General features: G+C 45.9%; 1 protein-coding gene across 1 annotated transcript; it reads right to left on the bottom strand.

Annotated features, from left to right (window-relative positions):
* Window positions 1-1,789: 1,789 nt before the first annotated feature.
* Window positions 1,790-15,797, bottom strand: LOC123032098 (zinc finger protein 436-like). The gene is made up of 5 exons (XM_044447725.1): window positions 15,693-15,797; window positions 14,796-15,563; window positions 7,717-7,843; window positions 6,716-6,769; window positions 1,790-4,794 (listed from the first exon to the last, which is right to left on the bottom strand). The coding sequence occupies exons 1-5, from the start codon at window positions 15,795-15,797 to the stop codon at window positions 3,464-3,466; spliced, it is 2,385 nt and encodes a 794-aa protein (XP_044303660.1). The 3' UTR covers window positions 1,790-3,463.
* Between the last annotated feature and the right edge of the window lie 9,435 nt (window positions 15,798-25,232).

A 25,232-nucleotide genomic window follows, 5' to 3' on the forward strand; every position in this document is an offset into this window, starting at 1 on the left:
CTGAAAGGATTCTTCTAAGGCTTACTTACTGCATTATTCTAAAATATGCTAGTATTTTGGCCCCATCCCCTTTGCCTTTGACCCCTCCCACCAGTGATATGCAGCCCACAAGAGCTTCTCGGAGCTTGGCCCTTGCACTCGAGATTCCCCACCACTGCTTTAAAGCCCCAGTAAGCTTGGTACTCTGGTAGTTTAAGGGCCTCCATCTCCTCCTTTGCGCACCATGTACCTCAGACTCACCCCAGATATCACAGGCTGTTCTGGTTGGCCTTCTCTGTTATGACACACCAATTTTGGGACTCACTTACCTCAGAAGTGCACTCAGTGTTCTTTGAAGATTTGTTGATTTTGATGTTTGTTGCAGTTCCTTCCATTTCACCTATTACATTAATTTTAAAATGGCTCTAAGCTTCTTTGGAGGGTCTTCAGACAGAGAACTGGGCTAAACATTCAGATAGAATTCCAATAATTAAAGAAAACTGTCCGGGCCCAAATCCCAGGAATTATAGTTTTGTGAAGGGGCTTAAAGATCTCAGTGCCAACCTCTTGCGAACTTCTAATCCGAGGATTTCTTGGAAAGCCTGAATCTTAAGTGAGTTTATTAGTGCTGCAGCTGTGCTTCGAAGAAAAAGACCTGATGAACACACCACATCCATTCCCAACCTTCTTCCCTCCAGTTGTGAGGAACTACAATTCCCATGGTCCTACTTGGCTGGAGATGATGGGAACTATATGCCCATGCAGGCTGGAGCAATTCAAACTGGATTCCATGTGAAAAGGTGGATTCAGGGTTTGAAAAAATCTGGAATACTAAGAAAAGCAGAGAGAGGCACAGTGGAGCAGTATTTATGATGATTTAATAGTCTGACGATCCTAGCTTAAAAAAGTTTCTGGCTTTTGTGTAGTTCCCATCCCCCAATTTTACAAGATGGAAATTCTTCCCTTATAGCTTAGTGACTGTAAGTGCTTAAAATTGGATGGGAATATTCTGGGGGGGGGGGGGTAAATTTTTGGTGTTCTTTTTTGCTTTCAGCCTGCCCCCCACAATGGAGGTGCACCCCCAGTAAAGCTTCCATGAAATGGAAGAGAGCCCTCAGGAAGTTCAACAGCCATGCCAAAATCCACACTGGTGTCTGATCAAAATTCACGAGGGGTGCATTTCTCTGCCTCTATAGCTAACATGGTAACAAACTACACAAATTAAGGTGATATTTGTAATTTTGCATAATCTGCGCAGGTTAACAAAATCACACTAGTTTGGCAAAGAAATTAATACTTTTTATAATTTCTGATGAGTCCACCCCCTCATTTTTTTGCAACCCTTCCTCAGAAGTAGCGCTCTCAACTAAGGCTCAACCTGCCCATCACAGGTTGCGTAGTGCTCTCAGCCAAATGCCTGATCTGGAAGCTATTCAGCACTTTGTATGGCTAAACAGGAAATGCTGAGAGATTCCTATCTTTTCCCAGAACTTATTCAACCAGGTCAAGCCTTCAGTTGTACTTCAAAAAAGATGCTGAGGAATTTCCGCAACCTGGTACATGCCAGATAGATTGGATTAGACAATGCCTGGGGATGATGGCACTTGTAGTCCAGCTCCTGGGTGTGGGGAGTCTATTCTAAACCCTTTATAATTGCATTAACCTCTCCAATCTTCTCCAATAACCTTTTGTACTGCTGGCAAATCCAGATTCTGCTTCTGCAGCGCCAAGAACCTGATGCTGCTTCCTCCTCTGTAGCAAATTACACACAAGAACCATGTGTAGAATAGCAAATTACGCACAAGAACCATTTGTAGAAAGCTCTTTATTTTTAAGTTATTTCCAAAAAATGAGTTCGTTCTTGTTTCTTTAGGAAGTTCCAATCATCTCAAAACATGGATCCACAAAAAAGAGAGAGAAAGAGAACAAAAAAGAGAGACATTGAGAGAAAGAGAAGAAATAAGGAGATGGGAGAAAAAACAAAGAAATGCAGATAGAAGTCCCTCGAGGAAAGACAATAAAAACTCCTCAACACCAAGGATCAGTTGAGAGAAACAAAAATAATAATTGAACCTTAGAATGGCAGGGGGCAGGGTGCCATTCTTTCCCTAAACTCCAACCCTCCTGGGGTTTATCTACAAGGTGATGCTCAGCCAACAGGCCCCAACCACATCTGGCAGCAGATGGGGCTAATAATGCTCTTTCTCCTGCTTGTATTTGAAGGCTGCTGGTTTGGTTTCTTATGCTGCAATCCTAAATGCAATTATGGAAGAGGTGCCCCACTGAAGCCAGTGGACTTCCCTCTGAGTAAGCACAATAGAAGCAAATCTTTCTTTTCAGGAAGTCCCACAGCTGGAGAATCATGAAGGCACCTATATTCCGCACATACCCCCAAAATCATCTCGCTAGTCTGGCATGAGTGAGTGTGCTCCAAATTTTCGGTTAAAACCCCAAGAATCACCGTATTTTAAAAGGTCACATGGCTGCAGATGGCCCAGCCCTCCTGGAAGGAATTGTGCCCCTCGATTTCCAGAGGAAAACAGGAAAGAAAAAAGAGAAATGTCCATCAGAAAGTGCTCAAGTGGGGTGAAAGTACCTCTGGGGAGAGAGAATGAGAACTCCTGGTTTGTGTGCTCTTTTAAAAATCAGATTCACTGACTAAAATTTATCATGGGGAAGGGAAGGAAAGAGAGGAATTTGCTACTGAAGAAATCGGTTGCTGGATTTCATCCAGAACTGGTCTCTTGCACAAAAGAGGGGGAGGTGGGGAAAAACCGGGGAAGGTGCAGCTTTCCCCACTGCTGTAGTGCTATCATGGGAGAAGCGGCACTTGCCTGAATTCTCCCATCGCTATATGAGCAATTTAAAAGTAAAGGCGCCCTGCGCCGCACGGAAACCTGCCACCCTGTGGCCCCACAGAATGGGATGCTGGGAAGTTGGACTCCACAGTCCTTGCACCATTGTGGATCTATTCAATCAACTCAATTTTGTGAAACAGCAAAAAGAAAAGAAACAAACAACAACAGGAGAACAGCATTAGGCCAAGAGCCAGGAAGCGCGTCTTCCTGGCCCCCTCCCATCTTCACATGTTCCAGGAAACAGACACTGTTCTAGTTGTTAAGGGTAACATGGAAGATACCCCTCCAGTGTTTTTCTTACCTTATAAGCGCTACACAGGGGCAGTAAAGTCTAGAGTCAGGGTAGCGGGATTAACCTGGCTGCAGAAACAACCTAAACGCCTGCTTTTTTGGGCAATGCTGAACAGCCTTGTGATCAGAGAGCGGGCCCAGAATCCTTTGCAAAACGGTGCGCAACAGGACACATGCCGGCGTCTTGTGCCACGCAGCAAGGAATCCGGATCCTCTTGGATCACATGGTGCAAACACGTGTGGGGCAACAGTCTGTGGATGGAGAGCACGGGAGGGCCTCTGCTGATCCCCACTTGCCACCCCAAAGTTCCTTTCCTCCCCACTCACGGCGAGTTTCAGATTGTGACGTGGATGGGGCTCTGCAGGTGGTCGGGCAGGCTCTGCAGGTGGTCGGGAAGGCTTGGCAGGTCCGGTCCAGCGTTGGGCTCCCTCAAGTGGATTCTCTGGTGGTAGATCATGCTGTGTCTCCGCCGGAACCTCACCCCGCACTCGCCACACTGATACGGTCTCTCCCCAGTATGGATCCGCAGGTGCCGAGTGAGGTGTGACTGCCGGCCAAATCGTTTCCCACACTCGACACAGGGGTAGGGTCTCTCCCCGGTGTGAGTGATCCGGTGCCGGGTCAGGTGAGATTGTCGGCTGAACGTCTTCCCACACTCGGCGCAGGGATAGACCTTGCTCCCCAGGTGAGTCTTCTGGTGTCTTGTTAGCCCGTAGAGGTCATGGAAGATTTTCCCACACTCCATGCACTGGTAGGCTTGTTTCTCGGTGTGGGTCCGCTGATGGGCAGCCAGCTCTGAGGGCCAAATGAACCCTTTCCCGCACTCACTGCAGAAGTAACGCTTCTCTCCCGTGTGGATTCTCTGGTGTGTGGCGAGTTCTGATGGCCACCGGAATGCCTTGCCACACTCCCCGCAGAGGTGCCGTTTCTCGGCCACATTGGCACTCAGGTAAGTTGTGAGATGAGGTGGCCGGTTGGTGCCATTCCCACAATCTGTGACAAGTGTTGTGCTGTCGCCCGTGTGGGTTCTCTGGTGTGCGGCGAGCTCTGACGGCCACTGGAATCCTTTCCCACACTGTGCACAGAGGTAGTGTTTGTTTTTGTTATGTGTCTTCTGGTGTGCGGCCAGCTCCGATGGCCACCGGAACCCCTTCCCACACTCTGGGCAGAGGTGGGGCTTCTTGACGGTGTGAGGCTTTGCAAAGTCGACGGCCGGAGGGGTTTTCTCCCCCATGAAAACGTTTGGGTGCACAGTGAACTCCGACGGCCACTGGAACAAAGTCTCAGAATCAAGTGGATAATGCTGCTGCTCACCTGTGTGGATTCTCTGGTGGATGGCGAGCTCCGTTGACCACCGGAACCTCTTGCCACACTCCGTGCAAAGATGGCATTCCTCTCCCATGTGGGTTTTCTGGTGCCGGGTAAGATGCGAGGATCGGCCAAACTGCTTCCCGCACTCCGTGCAGTGATAGGATTTCGGCCTAGTGTGGACTTTCTGGTGTAAGGCCAACTCGGACTGGCATCGGAACCGTTTCCCACACTCGATGCAGGGGTGGCGCTTCTCTCTCACTCGGATCCTCTTTGGGACCAAATGCTGCATGGCTCCATTGAGCTTTTCACCAAATTCAAATGATGTGTCTGCTCTGCTGGGGGTCCTGGCACCTGCTGTAAAGATGGGGCAAGAGAGAATTCATGGGTTTCGCTGGTTTGAATTCTTGAGCTGCCACCCAATTAAAGCAAGACTGGTTAATTCATAGAATCACAGAAGAGTTGGAAGGGGCCATGAAGGCCATCGGGTCCAACCCCCTGCTGTTGCAGGCACACCATGTTACACCATCCCACTGAGATGGCTGCCCGGTTTCTTTCTGAATGTCTCCAGTGTGGGAGAGCCCACCACCCCTCTAGGCAGCTGGTTCCACTGTTGCATCGCTCTGACAGTGAGGAAGCTCTTCCTGATGTCCAGCCTGAATCTGGGTTGTCATGACTTGAACTTACTATTCTGTGTCCTACACTTTGGCCTCAGCGGGAAGAGATCTTGAATTAATGGCTTGGGTTTTAAGACAGTCAATTAATCAGATTAGGGCAACAAGGCTATGCGTTTACCTGAAAGTAAGGCCCACTGAATTCTAAGGGACTCACTTCCGAGTAGACACACACAGGATTGTGTTCTAAGATTGCCTATGGGGAAAAAGGAAGCTACATCTACAGGGGATGGGGAATCATACTTCTTTTCTTTCAGAGGTTGTCCTCCTATGTCAGAACAAGGACCATTTCTCCTATCCCCTCTTCTCCAAGACAGAATGCCCCTTCTAAGATGGGGCTTGCCGCCTGCAATTGTTTGAAGTACAGTGGTACTTCATGGGGAAATTTGACTTGGCTCACGCCCAATTTGGGTCACGACCAGAATCCTGGAACGGATTAAGTCTGTGAGCCAAGGTACCACTGTACTGGTATTTCTGCAGCTCACAGGCTGCAGTGCCTCATGGTTAATCTTCCAGGGTCTTCTTGCCAGAGGAAGGTATGCACAAACAGACCCACCAACACTCTCTCACCCACACATGCACTTCCATTCATGCACCTTCACATATAATGGACACTGATGTCCATTCATTCGCACACGCAAGGGTTCTAACCCTGCCTTGAAAAAGAGTGTCCCCACGGCTCCAAAATTTGGCTCCAAGGGGAGGCCTTTTTTTCACCTAACTGCCATGGGGGTAGACAAATGTTGAGATCAAATGCGCCCAGCCCAGCTGTGATCCTGATAGCGAGCTGCTTCCTTAAGCGTTGGATGGGATGAAAATGGGCATTTTCTAAAACAGAATGGCTCTATGTGAGGGGACAGTGATGACTGAATGGCCACAAGCCAGAATCAAGGGTTCTGCGAGCTGCTACTGGCCTTCATTTTCCATTCCCTTGAATTACACAACAATGAAGGCTGAATGAACAGCTACAGGGATTCTCGGAATATTCACAGGATTCCAGTGAAGAGGATAAAGTTGGGGAAAGGGCAATGCATGTCTGTCATTCCGATCTCCTTGAGGGAAAGGGCAAGAATACAAGTGTAATAAAATAGGATAAAGCAGAATGGTTGTGAATTGTTTTGAGAAAGCGATAATTAAACAACAGGCAGAAAGACACCATCAAACAAAAAGCTGTGAAGTTCCCAGACATGGCTTCAGAAAACAGATCCTGGAAACATTTGTACCATGGGTTTCCCAGCATGACATTCCAGGGTTGCCGCAAAACCTCTTGATCCCTGGGCAGGAGATCAAGTGGCACGCCTTCCTGGTGATTAATGCTAGTAAACAAACGATGTGATCTTATTTATTTATTTAGGATATTTCTAGGCCATCCATCACTTTCATCTCTGGACGGCTTACAATATCTTGCATGTGTGTAGTAAGAAAAAAGGCCCGGTTGGGGCCTGCTGGAAGTTTTTAGGCCTTTTTCTATATAAACATTCATAGTAGAATAAGGCAATCTCAACCCTCTGTGGCCTTAATGTCCCTGAAAGAAATGGTCACATCTTGCTTACACGCAGAAGCAACCTCTGATGGACCCCATGGATGTTGTCTTCTGGACCTACCTGAGCCTCCTTCATCTGCCGAAGAATCCCATGTTGCCTCTGTGTCAGAAGAACCTACACGGGAAGAGAAAGGAGCCAGGCCTGATGGTTAGCTTGAGGCACGTCCCAGGGTCATAAAGTATCTGTACCCTCTTCACTGTTTACCAGAGTCTCTTAAGACAGAAAGCTGGCATGCCCTCATTTGAAAGCTGAACGCAACTCACACCAGCATTATGGTAAAAGTACCCGGGAAAGGGAGTACAGACCTGCACCGGAGTGCAACAGTGGACTGCTCCGATGCCGCTGGAGGCAACAGGGATGCATGAGCTTTGGCCCTGAAGGCCTGGATCAAGTGAAAAAAACCATTCCATGAGGGAAGGGGGATCTACGGGCACTAGGAGCAAAGCTCCAAGAGTTGTTGATACAGGAATGACACACATACACACACCCCATTCAAGTGGCTCAGCAATGAATGATCCCTTCCAAGTTTTTGGGGAAACACTGCAAGCAATCTTTTTATACATGTTTTAAGAGTTTGAAAACAGTTTGGTTCAGATGTAATAGCTGATTTGGATGCCATGGCAATTATCGGTTGGCCCGAACAATGGAATGAGGAAGTGATTCTAAAAGAAGAAGAAAGAGACTCATGTCTGATTTGGAGGATCACCTGAACCATCCATACATGATTCTTTCTTGTTTGTTTATTTATTTAAAGTTTTTATATGCTGCCCCCTTGCTACATAGCCTCGGGACAGCTCACAGAAATAAATAAATAAACAATAACAATAACAATTAAAACCTGGAAACACACTGGCTACACAATTAAAATAGTCATCTCTCACATTGTATATGCTACATTTTATGCTTCCATGGTTTTCTATCTCCAATGCAGGACAGGAATAAATAGATACATAATGAAATAATAAATTTCATAAATAAATAAAAAATAATAAATGAAGGCCTTTAGACAGCGAAAGAGAACCAGCCCAAGGAAGTAAGAGTGAGGGGCAAAATATCCTTACCCAGCAAACAGATGTCCACGTCACCCCTCTGCTCAGGATCCATGCTCATGTCTCCCTGTTCAGCATCTGAAAGAGCCTGATCTTCATCAGGAAAATTCACCACCACCTCCTCAAACAGGTCTGAATCCTGAAACAACAAGCAGGACACCACTGAAGAAGGGCTGGCTGCTGTTCTTCCATCATGCCTTTATTTTATTTCTACAGCACCCCAACCTCTCAGGGCAGATCACAGCAGTTCATTAAAACATGAATCATACTACGAATATGATCAGCATAAAAATTGAATGCAGACAAATGTCTTGGAGAAAATGGTTACTGAAAGGATAATTGCTGCTAGGAAGGCCACAGTGGGGAGATCTTTCCATAGTTAGGTGGGTTGGTTCTGATGCCTCAAGCAAACCCTAACCTGGCTGTCATGAACCTCCTTCAGCCCTGATAGTGTTCTGGTTCCTTTGCAGACTTCCTGGTTATATCCAAAATGGCAAACTATCAGTTAAATTTATGTCGCACTTGCCTGCTCAGAAGAGTTCACAGGGCAGCTAACAATAATAAAAGAACGCTTAAAAACAAATTGTGAATTAAAAGATGACATGAAAATAAATCAGTTAAAATACAATCAAAAGAAATAGACAGCACTCAATCAGCTGAAAATTCCTTTGGTAGAAAAGCTTACATGTCAAAGGGCTGCCTGAATTTAAAAAAAAAAAAAAGTCTTTCCCTGCTGGCAGAAGGAAAGCCAACCTAGGCTTCCTCGGAGGGAGTTCCAGAGCCTGGGAGCAGCCACTCAGGTCTCCATAAATGGTCTTCCAGAGCTGAGCTGAGAAAAGGGTAGTCCCACTGCACGAAGACCTGAAAACCTGCGCAGGCTCGTGTAATTTGCACTCGCCCTCCAAACCAGAACTGGAAGACCACGACATTGTGGGGGAAACGCACGAGGCCCCAGTGCTGGAGCTAATCGCCAGCAGATGTTGATCTGCTGAAACCTGCAGATGACAGCAAACATGCAAGAGCACCCGTTACTTTAGAGAAAGCTATTTTAAAATTATTTAAATTATTGTGATTAAACTGGATAGAAGTTCAAAAGGGGGAGTTCATGTTTACTGTGTGACAGATAAGAACGGTAACTGAAATACAACACAGGTTATACTGTACAGAACATCTGAGGGTGAACAGGGAAGAATCGGGGGTAAGATCCCAACATGGTTTCAAAGTTGGCTTGATCCAGGGCCCCCACACCTCATACCATTCACTATTTGCAACGGTTTTTATTCCTTTCAGCTGGGGTATTTTATTTGCATGGTAGGATACTGGCAGTCCTTGATAAGTGTCAAACATACTGTCCCACTGTATTCATTGATGGATAAATATTCCGTCGTTTCAACCAAATGAACTCATCTTGATTTGGGAAGGGTGTGTGCGCAACCCCCTCTTACATACTCTCTTTGTGTGTAGAAGTAGAGGACATTTGCGATTATGCATCTCATTCAAATGTACAATCCCCTATCAGTAGTAAAAGAACAATCCAAAAAGGAATTATGTCACTTGTTTCTACATATTTATTATTTATTTATACTTTCATTTACATGCCACTTAAGGAGGCTTACAATAAATCGTGTTACTTGGCTATAATTCTACCACCATTAGCTCCTTTGCAAATCTGGATTTTGTTAATTTCCTCCTGGGGTGCACCGAAGCTACTTCATTGGAATGATTTTTTAAAAAGCAAGTTGGGATCAAAGGGAGAACCTTCTGCTCTAGCAACCTGCCCATCCATTGAGATCCACATATTAGGGCCTCCCCGGCTGTTCTGTCACCTAAGCAGGTACATCAGACCACAAATAAGATTTTTTGTTGCAACAGCCAACCACTGAAATTCTTTCCCCCTTGCAGTACAGCAGACACCAATGCTGATAGTGTTTCTGGGCCTACTGAAGATGTCTTTGCGTAGCCAAGCATGTTCGGCTTTCATAGCTGGCTTTCTTAGATATTCTGTTTTACTGTGCTTTTTATAATTTCATTTTCAATTGTTTTAATGAATATTGAACACCGCCCTGGAATTTGTTAATGAAAGGTTGCATATAAATATTTAATAGGAATATTTTGACGGCTCACCTCCTAACAAATATTCCTCTATCTGGTCCTTCTAAGAGGTACTGATGTATTGAGGCAAGACAAAATGCAGGATATCATATTCCACTGCATTCAACACAGCTCACAAATAAGATTAACATTCTTATTTTAAACTCCCACAAAGGATGGACATTTTGCTGGAGCTAAGAGATACTGTATTAAAGCCTCTATTCTGTGTTTCAAGGCCATGCAGATTCCAGAAAGTATCACAGCCTGGGACTTATAGAATCACCTCCAATTGTGGCCTTTAGATCAACCAAGCAAACCATTTATGCAATTCCTGTTTGCTATTTAGCATTGCCTGCTCAGAAAAAGCTGGTCCCCTACATTGGATCACTTTTGAACTGAAAGAGTGGGCCTTGTGTTCATACTGTTGGTCTGGGGGAGAATGGTAGATGGACAGCCAAGAGAGAAGAAAACCTTTGTTTGGCGGCTGGAGGACTACAACTCCCAAAAAGCTTTGTGGTAGATTCCTTGAAACCACTGCAAGCAGCAGGTGCAAAGATCCTTTGGGGGGTTTATAGGCAGCTGCAACCATCTTTGTAGGAGACCAGCAGGACAGCAAGGGAAAGTTGGAGAGAAGAGTGCTAGGAGCCCACGAGTTGTGGAGAGGTTAATCCGATTCAAAATTAAGGACTGGGCTGTGGGGCCTGCAGCAAAGCCCCAGAGGCCCAAGGAAGGAATAAAGGAAAGCAGGACTTTGCAGACAACCCAATCTATCTTTTCCTCAGGCACAAAACATAGTGTGGTGTCCTGGTTGCAGAATGTTGGCGGGGGCTCAAAAGTTTGAGGTTCTAGTCCCCATTCACCCATCACTCACTTTCAGGGCTGCTGTGAGGATGAAATGGGAAGAAAGAAACACTGGCATAGGCTCTTTGGAGGAAAGGCAGGCTTGTAATGATAAAGCATCATCACCATCATCGTCATCAAGAACCCATTCTAGCAAAAGTCCAACAGAGAACTCAAATTATTATTATTTTTTTGCCTTTTAATGGGTACTCAAGGGTCTCTGTCACTTGGGGCGCCTTGCCTTGCCTTGCCTTGCCTTGCCTTGCCTTGCCTTGCCTTGCCTTGCCTTTTGCCTTGCCTTGCCTTGCCTCGCCTGGTGGGATACTGAGGATGAAATAGAAGAAGCCTGCAACCAGCGTTTGATGTTCAAAAAAGGGCAGGCCCTGCAAATCTGCCCGAGGCACTCGCACCCTTTGACCTGGATTCCTCGCCCTTGGAATCCCAGCTATTTGCAGTAATTTCAGGGTCAAGAAACGCAGCTGCCCTGAACACCAAACCACAGCCCCATCCCTATGGTTGGTGTGCTGGGCCTGGGCAGCTTCCGAGACCCCACATCCCAGCAGGGACCCACTGACCAGAGCCCCCTGAACCTTTCTTGTTCACCGGTATCTCACCATGGCCCTGACCATGGCCCTGGTGGTGGTGGCAAGGAGGAGCAGTAGCAGGAAGTGCCATGGCAAACTGGCTCTCGCTGGAGAAACTGGTGCTGAGAAGATGGACTTGCTGAGGAAAGGGGCTAATTGAGGGTGTCTTGCCCAGGGGCCCTCCAAACCGAGAGCCAGTACTGCCCATGTCTCATTCTTGCCACCCCAACCCTACAGTCATGCCAAGGAACTGGCAACATGCATGACGAGGCATCCTTGCAATGCACGTTTTCCCTCTTTCTGTCCTACTTCATTGATCAGGCAACCAGAAGCATGGCGATGTGTCAACCATGTCATGCTACTGCACCCTAGCAGGGAGCGATGGAGGCAGAGAGACAGCATCTGCAATGGCTTGTCCTGGCTTCCAATGAATGATGAAAAACAAATACACGGAATAGGCAGCGTATTCCGTAAAATGGTTCAAAGGCAGTGCAGGTTGCCGAGTCCAGAATCGGGGGAAGCACAGCCACTCAGGGTTGTAATCCGAACTTTTAAGGACAGGTCCATGGTGCTTCCCAAAAATAGGTTCAGCAACATGGATAGTTCTTTTCCAAATCAGACCAAAACCCAGAGTGGATTCGCACTCACTCCTCTGAGATCAAAACCATCCACCACTGCTTCTTAGAACATAGCATGATTATTAAAAAATAAAAGAGCAAGGAAATAAAAACTCATTAGTGGCCCATGTCTAGAGGGGGTCTGAGACTCCATCTTGACATCTCCATTTAACAATCAGGCAGCTGGTGATGGGAAAAAACCTCTGTCTGAAATCATGGAGAGCTGCTTCACTATCAACCTGGTGCTTTTCAGAGCTTTTGGACTACAACTCCCACAATCCCCAACTGCAGTTTAATTTCATCAAAAGGGTTACTCCAGCTACCTATTGCTCTATCTTGGTCTTCTGAGAGTTTCAGCTTATTTTGGAATGTTGTTGCACCCAATGCAGAAGTCATTGGAGAATTTTTAGGGTCCCTGTCATATAAGTGATGAAACTGCTGGAGGTGGGCATACAAATCCAGAGGTGAAGCGTGTATGTTTATCTGAACATTTGTTTATTTGAAATTTCATTCCAGCCTCACTATATTAGGCAATCTTATGCATGTTTAGGCAGAAAAAAAAACATACAACTCCCTGAATTCCTCAACTGGAATGCTGGGAGTTGTACGTTTTTTCTGTGTCTATCTACATAAGATAATGAGGAAAGTCCTTTTTGGTTGAGACCAAGGATCAATTAGATTAGAAATATTGGACTGGGAATTTCACATCCGCACTAGATCTTCCAGCAGAGGCCTTCCAGTAACATGGGTAAAGTCCTATTTAAGGCGGCAGTGACTGATCTATATATGCAGCAGAATGAGGTGGAAATTTTACCTACAGTGATAGAATTTCAGACTGCAGGTGGGAGATCATATTTTTGAGCACAGTCCTGCATGAGCGAACAAACAAAACAAAACCATGCCCTAGAAACAGAAAATAAAGTGAAGCACAGAGTGAGTTGTGATAGGATCTGTCTGTCTGAAGTGCTTTGGTCGTTTCTTATTGTTTGCAAGAAATTTGAAATGTAGGAGCCCATTCAAAAACAGCACTCCATCATCTTCAGCTGAAGTAGTAAAGCTAATTCTACACCCCTTCAAGATTTCACCCTTTCATTCTGCTCCATGCACAGGCTAGGATGGTGAGTTACATTCAATAACGAAGTCTCAAAAAGATAAAAAAGTTTTGAAATGTTCTATTTGAAATATGAAAGGGAATCAAAATTGACGGAATAACTGTCGGGCTTTGCTGAAAACTTAGGTCCTGTATTTAAAGTCTGGCATCCAAAAACAGGAAAGGAGGGAAATGCACTCTGCAGCAACTCAGAGGCATTCTTTTTCTTGTTATTTCATTTGTTTCAGGACTGAACTTAGTGAAATTAGAGCCCAAAGTAAGGCCTGCCTCAGTCAACATCCTGACTAAATATCGAAGAGATGTAGGCAGCTAACAGCCCCTAGTATTTCAATTGGGTGTGCTAATTCCAACCATGTGCCTGGGTCATGAATGTATCAAGGAGGTCTTCTTTCAGGTATGAACTTCTCCAAGGTTTTAAGATCAGTTTGTGAGATGCCACTACAAATTCCAATTATCGAGAGCTTGTCTGGCTTCCCCTAGAAGTAGGCTGTTTTTGGACCATTGGAATGCCGTTATATTTGCTTGTTTAGCTCTGCTCTAGCAGTATTTCAGAAGAATGCAAAGCAATTTTAATGCACTTATGTATATGATGTATCTTGATGTTTACCATGCTCTGAAAGGAATCTGAAGTCTGTTCCAAAAGCACCCACACAATGCCACTTGGTGGGTGAGTAGCGGGCCTTTTCCATGGCAGCTCCCAAACTGTGAAATGTTATCCTTTGAAAGAGCTGCCTGGCAAAGATCATTTTTATTCTTCCCAGCCCTTCAAAAGAATTGTTAACATTTTTATTTTCTTAATAAAATATTTTGTTTTACCTTTTCCATGTTTTAAATGCTTGGACATGGATCTCTTCTTCTGAAATTATTTTAAAGTATTGCTCCTGCATTTAAAACTATCACTTTAACTTTTTTATCATTGGTTTTGTTGCATTTGTTTTTATTATGTAAGTCACTCTGAGCCCTTTGGATAGCAGAAAATACATAAATTGAATGAATACTTACATTTTGCCACATCTTCAGTGTTTAAAACTAGCTTGTTATACACAAAAGTGCATATATAGAGAGACCTACAACAAGATAGAACTATATTGCAGCCTTCCTTGAACTGATGTTGTCCAACATATTTGGAAGGCAATTCCTCCTGGCTGAGGAATGCTGGGAGTTGTAGTCCAACATATCTTTACTATGACAATTTGGAGAAGGCTACCATACGGGTATTTGCTCTTCAGATTCCAGCATCTCCATTCCATCTCTTTCTTCTAGTCCGCTCCCCCTTCCCACAACAGCCACTTAAGCGTACCTCACTCATCACAGAGCTGTGCTTGCCCCCTCCTTGGCCACCTTCAGGGAAGTTTTGTACATCTGCAAATCTTGGGAGCCCCCCCAGATGTGTGGGCACCTCCATTATGTCCATGTGTGGGGCTGTTTTGGACATCCAGCCAATAACACTCATGACCAAACACTGGCAGTAAAAGTACAGTAAAAGGTACATTGTTTTATAGATGCCCCATAGTTTGTGGCTTTCTGTGATTTCATTGTATTGCATGCCACTGAAAAGCAATATGGCAACTTCATTATTAACGACGACCGCAACAATTGGGACCGAGCACTGCAATTTGCTACCAGTGTGGAGCGGGCTGCTATCCCTCCCAGGGCAAAATATTCCTGTCGTTCCCTCGCTAGCGCCCCACCGCTCTTTCCTTCCCATCTCTGCTGCAGTTAAACAGGCTCAGCTACTTGTCTGGGATGTTAAATGTGGGGGAAGGCATCTGGGACAACTTTACAGAGAAATCTACCCCACCGCAGAACCGCAAGGTGATTAGAGATAGGGGGCCGACAGCCTCTCACCTCCTCGTCCGCTCGCTCTGCCTCCCGCTGCCTGGCCAGGAACTCCTCTGCCAGGGCTACCGCCCGTGCGCAAGTCTCAGGGCTGCATTCCCACACTCGGCTCCGAATCCCAGGAGGAAGAACAGCCAGGAACTGCTCCAGAATCAGCACGTCCAGAATCTGCTCCTTGGTGCGGTTCTTCGGCTTCAGCCAGTGATTGCAAAGCTCCCACAGCTGTCCGCAGGCCTTGCGCGGCCCCTCCGTCTCCTGGTAGCTGAACTGCCGGAAGCGCCGGCGGGCCGTCTCCAGGGTGAAGCCACCGTTCCCTCCCGATACGGAGGACCGCACCTTCCCACCGCTCCCCCTGTCTGCCCCGGGGGGGCTGGTGTGGGTCTCTGGGTGGCCCTCTTCCACAAACGGCACGCCCCACGAGGAAGAAGTGCTGTTCCCCGCTTGCTCCAACGCAGTAGGGAAAGTCTCTGGTTCTACATCGACCTGGGCCACCTCTGTGACGGAGGGAGCCTCTGGTGGAAGCAGCCGTGGTGATGGTGGGTGAACCACTTCAGATACTGGAGGCTGAGGTGCCTGCGACACTTCTTCCCACTGGACCTCCCAGCGCTGAGGCTGAGGGGTCTCCTCAAGCTGCTCCAGTTCAGCTGTGGGTGATGACTCCAATCCTAGAAGCTCCTCAACAGTCCCAGTGCATACCACAAGAAGAGAATCATCGCCTTCTTCTGCTCCCACTGGCTCTTGTGCATGACCTGATGGACTGTCCTCCTCCTCCTCCTCCTCTTCCTCTTCCTCCTCATCATCATCATCCACCACCTCCTCCTCCTCCTCCTCTTCTTCTTCCTCCTCCTCCTCTCCCCCCTCTTCCTCCTCCTCCTCCTCCTCCTCTTCTCCATCTGGATCTACTACTATTTCTTCCTGGACCTCTTCTTCAGCTCCTTCCGCATCTACTACCACTTCCTCCTCCTCCTCTCCTCCTTCCTCCTCCTCCTCAATGGTGATTTCCGGATACATCTCCTGTTCCAGCAAAACCTTGAAGTGGAGATCCAGATCCCCTGCCCCTTGCTCAGGCTCTATTTTGTCTTCCAAGAGGTAGACTGACTTATCCCAGTTGTAGACCGAAGTCTGGCCACCAAGGGCCCAAGTCTCACATGCAAACATGGTGGGTGGAAAGAATCTTTTGCCTCTGACTTTGACAGAAAGTTTAAATGAAAGAGAGCCAGCAGATTCCAGGGGACTGAGAGAATTTGGTCAGGGAGTCTGTTATGTAGCGCAATCCCTCCATATACTGAGCAGATGTGGCTTCAAAAAAGTTTTTCCAGGGGCGTTTCCTGCCTGAGGGGAGAAAAAAGTAGGACTATCATTTGATTAAGGAATCCGAGCTGATCAATCTGTTAAAACTCATATTAATAAACTGGGTAAGCCTGCATATGAATAAGAGGAATCTTTCCAAGGGAGGAAAAAAGAAGCACATCCTCTTTGTTCTTGAATGATGGACCACTGCAGGAACCATTTTAGAGAAGGTGGTCCCTCCCATGTGCGAGAGAAAGAGGGACCATCTCTCCTGGGATGGGCCCAGCTGCCCACAGATACTGCATTTATAAGTACTCCTTTAAAATGTAACTCTGCCACTCCGTTTATTGGAATGCAGTTTCTCCAAGTGGTCAAGCAGTCTGTAACAGATTATCCCTTAGAGCAGGGGTACAGAACCTCCAGTCCAGGGGGCCAAGTTAGCTCATCTGGAGTGGCAAGGGGCCCCCAAATGGCCCCAGCCCCTTTCTCCCCCACTGCACATTTGCTGGTTCCCTGTCTTTTGTGCAGACTTCCCCCATTCTGAAAGGCGACAGGGCCTCTCCCCAAGGCTTAATTACTGGCAGTAAAAACTGTAGGCTAAAATATGCACGTTTCTTTGGTTCTGCCCCCTTTGCTTTTGGCCACGCCCACGACTGGAACACAGCCCTAAGCTTTTCTCCAAACTGGAATTCAGCTCTTGAGTTGAAAGAGATTCTGCACCTCAGTTTAAACACTTTAAGCCTTTTAATAAAAAGAAAAAAAGACAGAGGACAAACTTGTTCAAGGGCACAATCCTATACAAGTTTAGAGAGAAAGAAGTCCTAGCTGTAGAACTTCAGAAAGAAACATACATAGGATTGCACCTTAAACAGTCTGTATGGGAAAATTTCCCCCATAGCAGCCACGGTAATCGTCTGTTATCTTCACTTCTCTCCTGAAGGAAGGAAGAGCGGCTCTACTAAGTTATTCCATTTGCTCACCATGTGAGCGCAAAAGGGGTGCACCAACTAAGCTTGCCCTTACGTCAGTGTACAGCACAAACGTCCGCAGGGAAGGGGCCTTTCATGGACAGCTGCGCACACATCACACAGTCCCTCGTGTAAATGTCAGGGCCCAGCCAGGACTGCTCATCCGGCTCGTGAAGAAATGCACAGGACATCTGGATAGGGTTCAAGAAAACATCCAAACGTGGTATCCCCTCTTTGCTCACAGCTTTGGCCCAGTCTATATCATGCAAACCTGAAGTACAGCAAAGGCTGCACCACTATAAACCACAAGTGGGAAATCGCATCACAAAATGATTCTCCCCATCAAAACTCCATGACCCTGAAAACCCATAATCTACCCTTGCTTGTGACATTTTTCCCGGGCTCAGGTAGTTTCTGATTACAGCAAGAACTACCCCCTTCATTCTGGAATGGTACAGCCCACACAGGATTGTGCCACATCTCCCCCCCCCCCGCCCAACTCCCCCAGCCTTCTTCCCCTGAACATATAGAATAGCCTTTCTGTCTTCTGGCCAGATGGCTGGGAGAACGTCAAGGACATTTTCTGCAACACAAAGCATGATGTTTCTCTGGCTCAAAACTGTGCAGAGGGCGCAACTTAGTTTCTTGTGCCAAGCAAAAAGCAGACTCCATGGCTTTGTTGCATGCAGCCTCTTTCTCCTTTTCAGCAGCTGAAATTGTCTTTCGATGGTACAGCCCCACAAGCACGGATGGGGTGATATGAACAATAATTGACTAAGACCACATACTATGCCAATATGGCACAATGGCCAGAATGAGTTTAAAGCATTTCATGACGAGACATTCAAAATGTCCAAATACAAGACTAGACTACGGCAAGTTGCAGATTATTTAAAATTGTATTTTTAATGCTATTTTAAAAGTCCTTGGTGCACCTGATCCCGTGACCGGACTGCCTCCTTCTATTTCCCTTCCTTCAGGAGAGGGGCTGTGGCAAAGTACCTGCTTTGCACACACATCAGGTGCAGTGCCCAGGTAGGAGAGGGAACTCTCTTGCTTGAAACTCAGGAGAACCACTGCCAGTCAGTGTTTGACAATATAAGCAAGTTGGACCAATGGTGTGATTCCACAGAACAGTTTCCTATAATCCAGGATGAAGTCCAAGAGCAGCATTTACCAACAGCTCGAAATGCAAAAGGTTGATCATCCTTCAAGATCAAAAACATGGGCAAATGTCACACCATACTATTCCTTTTTCAGTTCTATCTCATAGCTCCATAGAAAGCAAAACAATTGTAAACTACAACAGTGTGTCAGACAGAAATCTAAACAACTATTAGCAACAAAGGCATTGTGCTTACAGGTGACTATATTGAATTGTAACTATCTTTCAGATGAGCTGAGCAAATGAAAAAGTTTCTTATTTGCAAAGATCTGCCAGACAGTAGTGGAAGGAATCTGAATCTCCTTGAATTTTTCATGTTGAAAAATGCATTCAGCAGCTAGATTTAAACTTCATGTAATTTTCTGTTCTTCTTTGATTGTATACATACTTTTACTTTGAAAATGAATGTGCTTCTTTCTCTGCCACAAATGTAGCAAGAGTACTGACCTTCAAGAGATTTCCACAAAGCTTCAGTGAATAAGTTTGAGGAAACATTTCTATTTCCAGCTATTTGAAGAAGTGATATACACCTTTCCAAAAGCACTAATTTGTTGAAAGTGAGTTTTACTAAGACTCACACTGAACCTTCCCTCTAAAAAGATATTTTACTTTGCAAAAACTGGAACACTCTCTCTTCTACTAAAAGTCTCAAACTTCTCAAAAACATAAATGGAACAAGTTTACTATTAATAACAAAATGTAATTATGGAAACCAAGCAAACAACTCTTGCACTGTTGTTTTTTCTTTCTTCCACATACACATTTAGACACACATATTTACACTTAAAGGGTAAGTTTTAAAACAAAACAACAGTTGCAGCAATTAGTGCACAACTGGTCGTCTTTTGATTCCATCCTTCCCATGAGATCCATATCCCGAAGTAATTGTTAGGGCTTTATTTTTTAAAAAAATCGAACTATTCCATCCTCCAAAGAGGATACAAGCTAATTTCAATGATTTCTTATGCCAAGTTCATCATAAACTTGAGCATAAACAATGTCAATACAATCTATGCCTGGGAGATGCCCAAATTGCACTGAATGCCTTGAAGCAATCCCAGAGTAGTCCATGGCCAGGCTATGAACTGGTTAAGGTTAGTGCCAGCAGGACACTGCAGATGGGGAGTGGAGGGGAGGGGGACAAAACCAGTGGACCAGGCCATGGGGGAACCAACCTGCTTACTAATTATAAGGAGCACAGCTCTTCTATTGCAGCCTTCCTGGTTTACCTGCTCACACTCACCTATAAGCAAAGTAACCCAGATGCCTCATTGTTTGTTTAGAACTGGGAATAAGCAAAGGGCTAACCTACTAATTAATTAATTAACTAACAAATGGATTATTAAACACAGGATGAAGGGTGGAGGAGAAGCTGAGCACATCATTTTTAGTTACTCCAAGCCTAACCTAAGTAATGGCCCTTTTTCCAAAAGCAGGGGATAAGACACAACCCAGCCACCCACCTTGCCAAGCGACAGGGAGACCTTTGATGAAATGAGTCCCCCTCCCCACCATCAGAGGCTGAGAAACACCACCTCAACACCACCACCAGACCACGAATCTTTCTGATTGTAAACTGGGCTTCCTGTCCTCCTCTAACACAGATGTCTCAAATTTCCACCTCAAAACCCCCACCTTAGCTTCCTGTCCCCCCCCCAGGAAAACATGTCTGCCCGCCCCCCACGCCAGCTCCTAGCCCATCCTCCACCAGCAGAAAGCTCCCCCCCTCCAACAATACCCGCCCCCAACCCATCTGGCTAAAAAACCAGCTCCCTACTATACTCTTTTCCCCAAAGAAAGAAGGAAGGAAGGAAAGAAAGAAAGAAAGAAGGAAAGAAAGGATCCTGACCATTCATTTTCCAACCCTAACCCTTCCCCCACATCCTCGACCCCTCCCGCCCCTAAGCCCAGCTCCCGACCTTTCCCCCCACTCCAAAACCGCAGGAAGGCCCTGGTCCCTTTCCAGCCCCCCTTCTTCACTCCCCCTCCCCATTTGACACCAAGACAAGGGGAATGCAGCCATTTTGCCTCTTTGATGTGGCTGGGGGTGGGAGGGGCAAAGAGATGGCTAATGTTGCTCTCGCTGCTCTGCTCCCGCCGGCCCCTCTCCGATCTTTGACATGTCTCAGCTCAGATTTTGGGGGGGATCAAAGAAAGCCCCCCTACACAAAATGCATTGCACCCCCTCCTCCTCGTCGTCTTGCACGTGGCTTTGCAAAATGGGGAGGCCCGCCCCTGCAACTCACCCTTGCCAGGGAGAGCCGGTCTTCCCTCCCGTCCCCTTGCACCAGATGCGGTGGCTTGGGGTGGGGGTGTTGCAATCCCAAACCTCGCCCCCCCACCCAAAGGCGGAGCAGGAAGGCGCCTCCTCCTCTTCCTCCTTCCCCACGTGGGCGCCAACGGATTAACCCTTTGCACGCCTCAGGCGATCCGGCCTGACCTCCCCTCCCCCATCCCGATCAGTTGTTTTTTTTAATCCGCAGTTTCTTCAAAGGCATTTTTTTTTCCCCCGGCGGAGGCTTTCGCGGACACTGCGCGGCTCATCTGAAGCCGGGTCGGGGGAAGCGTGTGCCCTAAACTGATTTGTTCGTTCTGAAAAAGGGGCCACAAGACCCATCGTTGTTTTTTGGGGGGCTACAAATTAACTCGCCTAGCCTCTGGAAGTGGCTCGATGCTCTGTAATTTTTGGGATGCGTGGGGGGAGGCAGTCTGGATTTGGAAGCCGGATCGGTGCGAAGTGGACTTAGTTCAAAACTCGCTGTCTCCCAACCGTCCTTATTCCAAAAGAGGAAGAAATATAAATTCCTAAGCACTGTAATAAAATATTTTATTTAATTAATTATGATTATTATTAATAATATATACAGGCAGGCTTAGGGCATATAAACTGGTCTGTTGCTGAAGGAGTTTCTAATTGGTTGGATGCAATTTGTCTTTTAAGGTTTTGTTTATAACTTATTTCTAGCTATTTTTAATTAGGATTTGGTTTTTTAATCTGCTTTATCATTTGCCAACTTTAATGCCATTTTGGCAGAAAGGTGGGATACAAATTATAAATTAATGATCATAAAATAATATATGCTGCAAGACTGGCATTTTCTACCACATCTCCCAAATTATTCTAAGAACACAAGAATGTAGTGATTTGTATTCCATTGAAGATCAGATATTGAAACAAAACATGCTAACTCTCTCCATTTCCAGGGGTTTCCATTTCCTGGGTTGTTTTCTGGTGTTGCAAAGTCAACAAAGAATCTAGTGCCACCTTAAAGGTTAGAAAGTTTATTATTAGTCTTTATGAGCTAGAGTCCATGTGTTGAAGTAGACATTAGTGCCTAAAATGTTTATAATACGTTGGATGCAATCCAATGCATGCTTATATGGGGAATGCACTAGCTAGTGCTCTTTCCATCTAAGTGTGCATAGAATTGCTTATTTAGACATTAAGCTCTTGCAAGACCTTTCATTAATTTCTCTTCTTGTCACTCCTCCACACCAAAAAGGAAATCCATACTTCAAATGATAAAAATAAATTGAGCAGGGCCCAGGCAGTCCAAATAACAGTGAGGTTAGCATTGACTTGAAACTATGCTTTTAATAACAATAAGCACTACAATTTAAGATTAATACCAGGCACTGTGCAGAGTGGGAGGTGGGGGGGGGGTGGAATCTCCAATTCCTAGAACAGGAATGGGCTATTTTTAGAGGTCTGGGAGACATTTTTGCAGGCTATACTCTGGTCAATGGCAGGAGTGGCAAAAATGCCCAAATATCAGTTGCCAATTTTTGGCTGCACACCTCTATGGAATACATCATATTTAGCTTGAAAATAGACTAAATTCTTTTAGCAATTTGCCGCTGATTTTCAGGCACCAGGTTAGGGAAGGCTGCAGGACATGGGAACTTAAGGGTTTGTTGTGTTCCAGTCTTTACTGAAGACTTTTGACGAGGGATTTGAGGGTTGTTTTGAGAAGAAGCTCCAAGCAAGGGAAGGAATCTGTTGAGACAGGTGGAAACTTTTGAATGCTGAAGAGTGATGGTGTTGGAGGAGTGAAGATCACTGTCAGGTGCATATTGGTAAGGGGTGAGAGATACCAGAGGACAAGAGGTAAGGAAACTTTAAATTAAGAACAAGGATCTCTGCTGGATTCAGGAGGGGTCAGGAAGCCAGTGTGGGGTTTTCCAGAGGAACCTTACATAGCAATAGGACAGTTGAATGATTTTGGTACCAGAATGTTGGATAGATGTGAGGGGACCAAGGTGAGACACAGGACCAGAGGAGAGAAGGTTGTACTATGCATGAGATAACCTGAAGGTTTTTGCAGAGGTGTTAAGAGGGGAACAGCCATAATTTTGCAGTATGGAGGAGCAACGGAAAGAGGCCGCATGGCCATGCTAGAACAACCTGAGACAAGAGAGAGATAGCCCCCATTATGTGCAGGGCCCAGGCAATGGAGTGAGTGGGAATGGGTACACTAGACCCCTGCTGTGCACCCAGCTGCAACCTCTTTGCTATGAGAACAGGGCTGAATTCAACACCAAATTTCAGATGATGCTTAAGGAAACCAGCTCCTCTGTTTTGGCTAGATCAGGGATCTCAAACTCGCGGCCCGCGGGCCAATTGCGGCCCGTGGGACGATATTTCGTGGCCCCCACTTGATATCAAAGTTCAGTGATAGTGCGGCCCACGTGTTTTTCTCACACGCACCTGCGTGAGTCGTTAGCCTGGGCGCAATGTTCCCTCTAAGCCGCGCGCCGGGACGGGCAGGGCACGGGGAAGGGGCCCTGCGGCCTTCAAAGCACCGGCGGCACCTGGGCCGGCCTCCGGGAGCCACGCGGGATGAGCGGCCCACCACCACCACGATGGTGGAATACTTGATGCGGCCCAGCCTCACCCAGACTCTACTTCCAGCAGCCCCCAGGTAAGTTGAGTTTGAGACCCCTGGGCTAGATCTTGTGAGATTTGCTGGAGCCAAACAGAACCAGTATTAAGAAGAGAAGAAGCAGCAGCTCAACAATGAATTGCTGGCCCAGGCTTTTTTCCTAGAATGTTAACAGTTTGCAGGTGCAGTTAAGGGAATTGCTTCCGAGCATAATTGCTGGGGCTTTCAGGGTGACAGCAAAGACCAGATAGGTTACATATTATCCACCCTGGGTTATATGCGGTTGGTCATGTGTTGTGACAGAGTGTTGATTTGTGCCTCCTTCCGTACTCGTTGTTCTGGTGGAGATGGTGTCCTTGCAACTATTTGCTCCGGCCGGTGAACTCCACTGGGTTGTGAGGGGCATTCCATGCATCAGCTCCGAGGTCAGTGTAAAGCTGTGTTTCCACTGTTGCAATTAGCAGGGGTATGTGATACAGTGCAGAGGGTGGCTGTGCCAATTTGTCCAGGTCTCTGCCCTGTATTTGCCTTTCTAACAGCTCATCTTCTCTAGCATACCAGTTGCCCTAGTGGGGCACTCTGTGAACATGTCTGAAAAGCTGCACCAGAATTTCTTTTGCGGTATCTGCTTCAAAGGGTTGTTGTGAAGGATAGGACGAGGATCGGACTGAGAGGAGGAGTAGGATTATGTAAGCCACCCTGAGTTCCTTGAAGGAAAAAAGGCAGGGTTAAATATAATAAATAAATAATTTGTGGCAGAGGGTTATGACATCCTCATTGTGGGGTTTCTTCCAAATTCTGCAGGGTCCCTAAGCAGTCTGAATTTAGTCTGAGGTTCTGCTAGAGCCCTAAATTTGGCATATCTTGAGCACAAGATGGCACCTTAATCATTCTTTTCTTAAACTAAAACATCTTCAGGGTCTAGTCCTGTACATGATTAGACAGAAAATAGCCCTATATTTCCCAGCCTCTGTAAATGTAAATATTATACTTGTTCTTCATTGGGATGGAGTTCCAGCCCCCTGTTCTTTTGAATTTCCCTCTAGGCTGCAGAGAAAACATCTGAATGGAATCTGCTCCTGTTTAGACTTTGTTGGATTAATTATCAAGTTCTGCTTGGAGGAAGCTAATGGTGTTTTGCATCTGGTTGCCAGGGCTCAGATCATTCTCTCTCTCTCTTCTTAGCCCAGATATGAGGAAAAAGAACAGCTGTGAATAGCGGTGCATGACAGTAAAATGCGGTCATCAATTGTGTGATTGATACAAAGGCATGGAATATTGCTATTAATGATAAATTAAGCTGTGATATTAAAGTGAGAAGAGGGCATATAAAGAAAAATAAGTTTAATGAGATATGTGGCACATTTATTGAGTATGTGCCTAAACAAGGAAAAGGATTTGAACTGTCAAAAGAATCACTGCAGTTTTGGAAGGGGGAAATGTCCTGAAATAATGCTTGAATGAGTTTTCTATCTGTAACTTGTATTCTAAGGTCCTGGTGGTGGGCACAGTATTATTAAGATTTATTTTAATTCTATGATAATATGTTTTTACTTTAGTTGCAAGTTTTTTCTTGGTTGTATTTTAGATTGAAAATTAATACAAATAATTAAAAAAATTAAAGAGTAAATAGCGGTGTATCTATACCAGCCGAACATCAGTGCCCACTTTAAAGTTGGATCTACCATTAGGCAAAATGAAGTGGCCATTTCTGGGGCGGGAGAACACCTTTTGTTGCTGTTGTGCTGTGTTTGAAGTAGCCTTGTTTTGACATTTTCATTTCTTCTTGCCATGCCTGCTTCTGGCCTCTGTTGCATTCAATTAATCGCTTATTTTGCATTTTCAAAAAACACGCAAATATAAAACAAAGGGATTTTATATTTGCTTGTATTGTGCCCCCCTGAAAACTTTTCGTTATAGCTTGGCTAATAAAGTAAAGTAAAGAAAGAAGGTATTAGACGACAGAGCTGTATGTGACATGCAACCTTCCCGGGGCCCTACATTGTCTTCCGGGGTGCCAGTGCTGGACACCCATTGCCAGTATTCAAGTAAAATTCACCTCCCAGCCCCGTCAGCTTATGCACACATTTCCCCACTTGGCTTGCTCTTTGCCTCTGGCAGCAACATAAATAGGGCCAGT

Source organism: Varanus komodoensis, unplaced genomic scaffold (genome assembly GCF_004798865.1).
Source record: "Varanus komodoensis strain SLA01 unplaced genomic scaffold, ASM479886v1 scaffold53, whole genome shotgun sequence".
In the NCBI taxonomy this organism is placed as follows: Eukaryota; Metazoa; Chordata; class Lepidosauria; order Squamata; family Varanidae; genus Varanus; species Varanus komodoensis.

Coding starts and splice junctions, on each gene's coding strand:
- LOC123032098 (XM_044447725.1), bottom strand. CDS start 15,797: ATGTATCCGGAAATCACCATTGAGGAGGAGGAGGAAGGAGGAGAGGAG. Junction 6,770..7,716: donor CGTGGACATCTGTTTGCTGG/GTAAGGATATTT, acceptor CTTCCCGTGTAG/GTTCTTCTGACACAGAGGCA. Junction 4,795..6,715: donor GGCAGATGAAGGAGGCTCAG/GTAGGTCCAGAA, acceptor CCATCTTTACAG/CAGGTGCCAGGACCCCCAGC.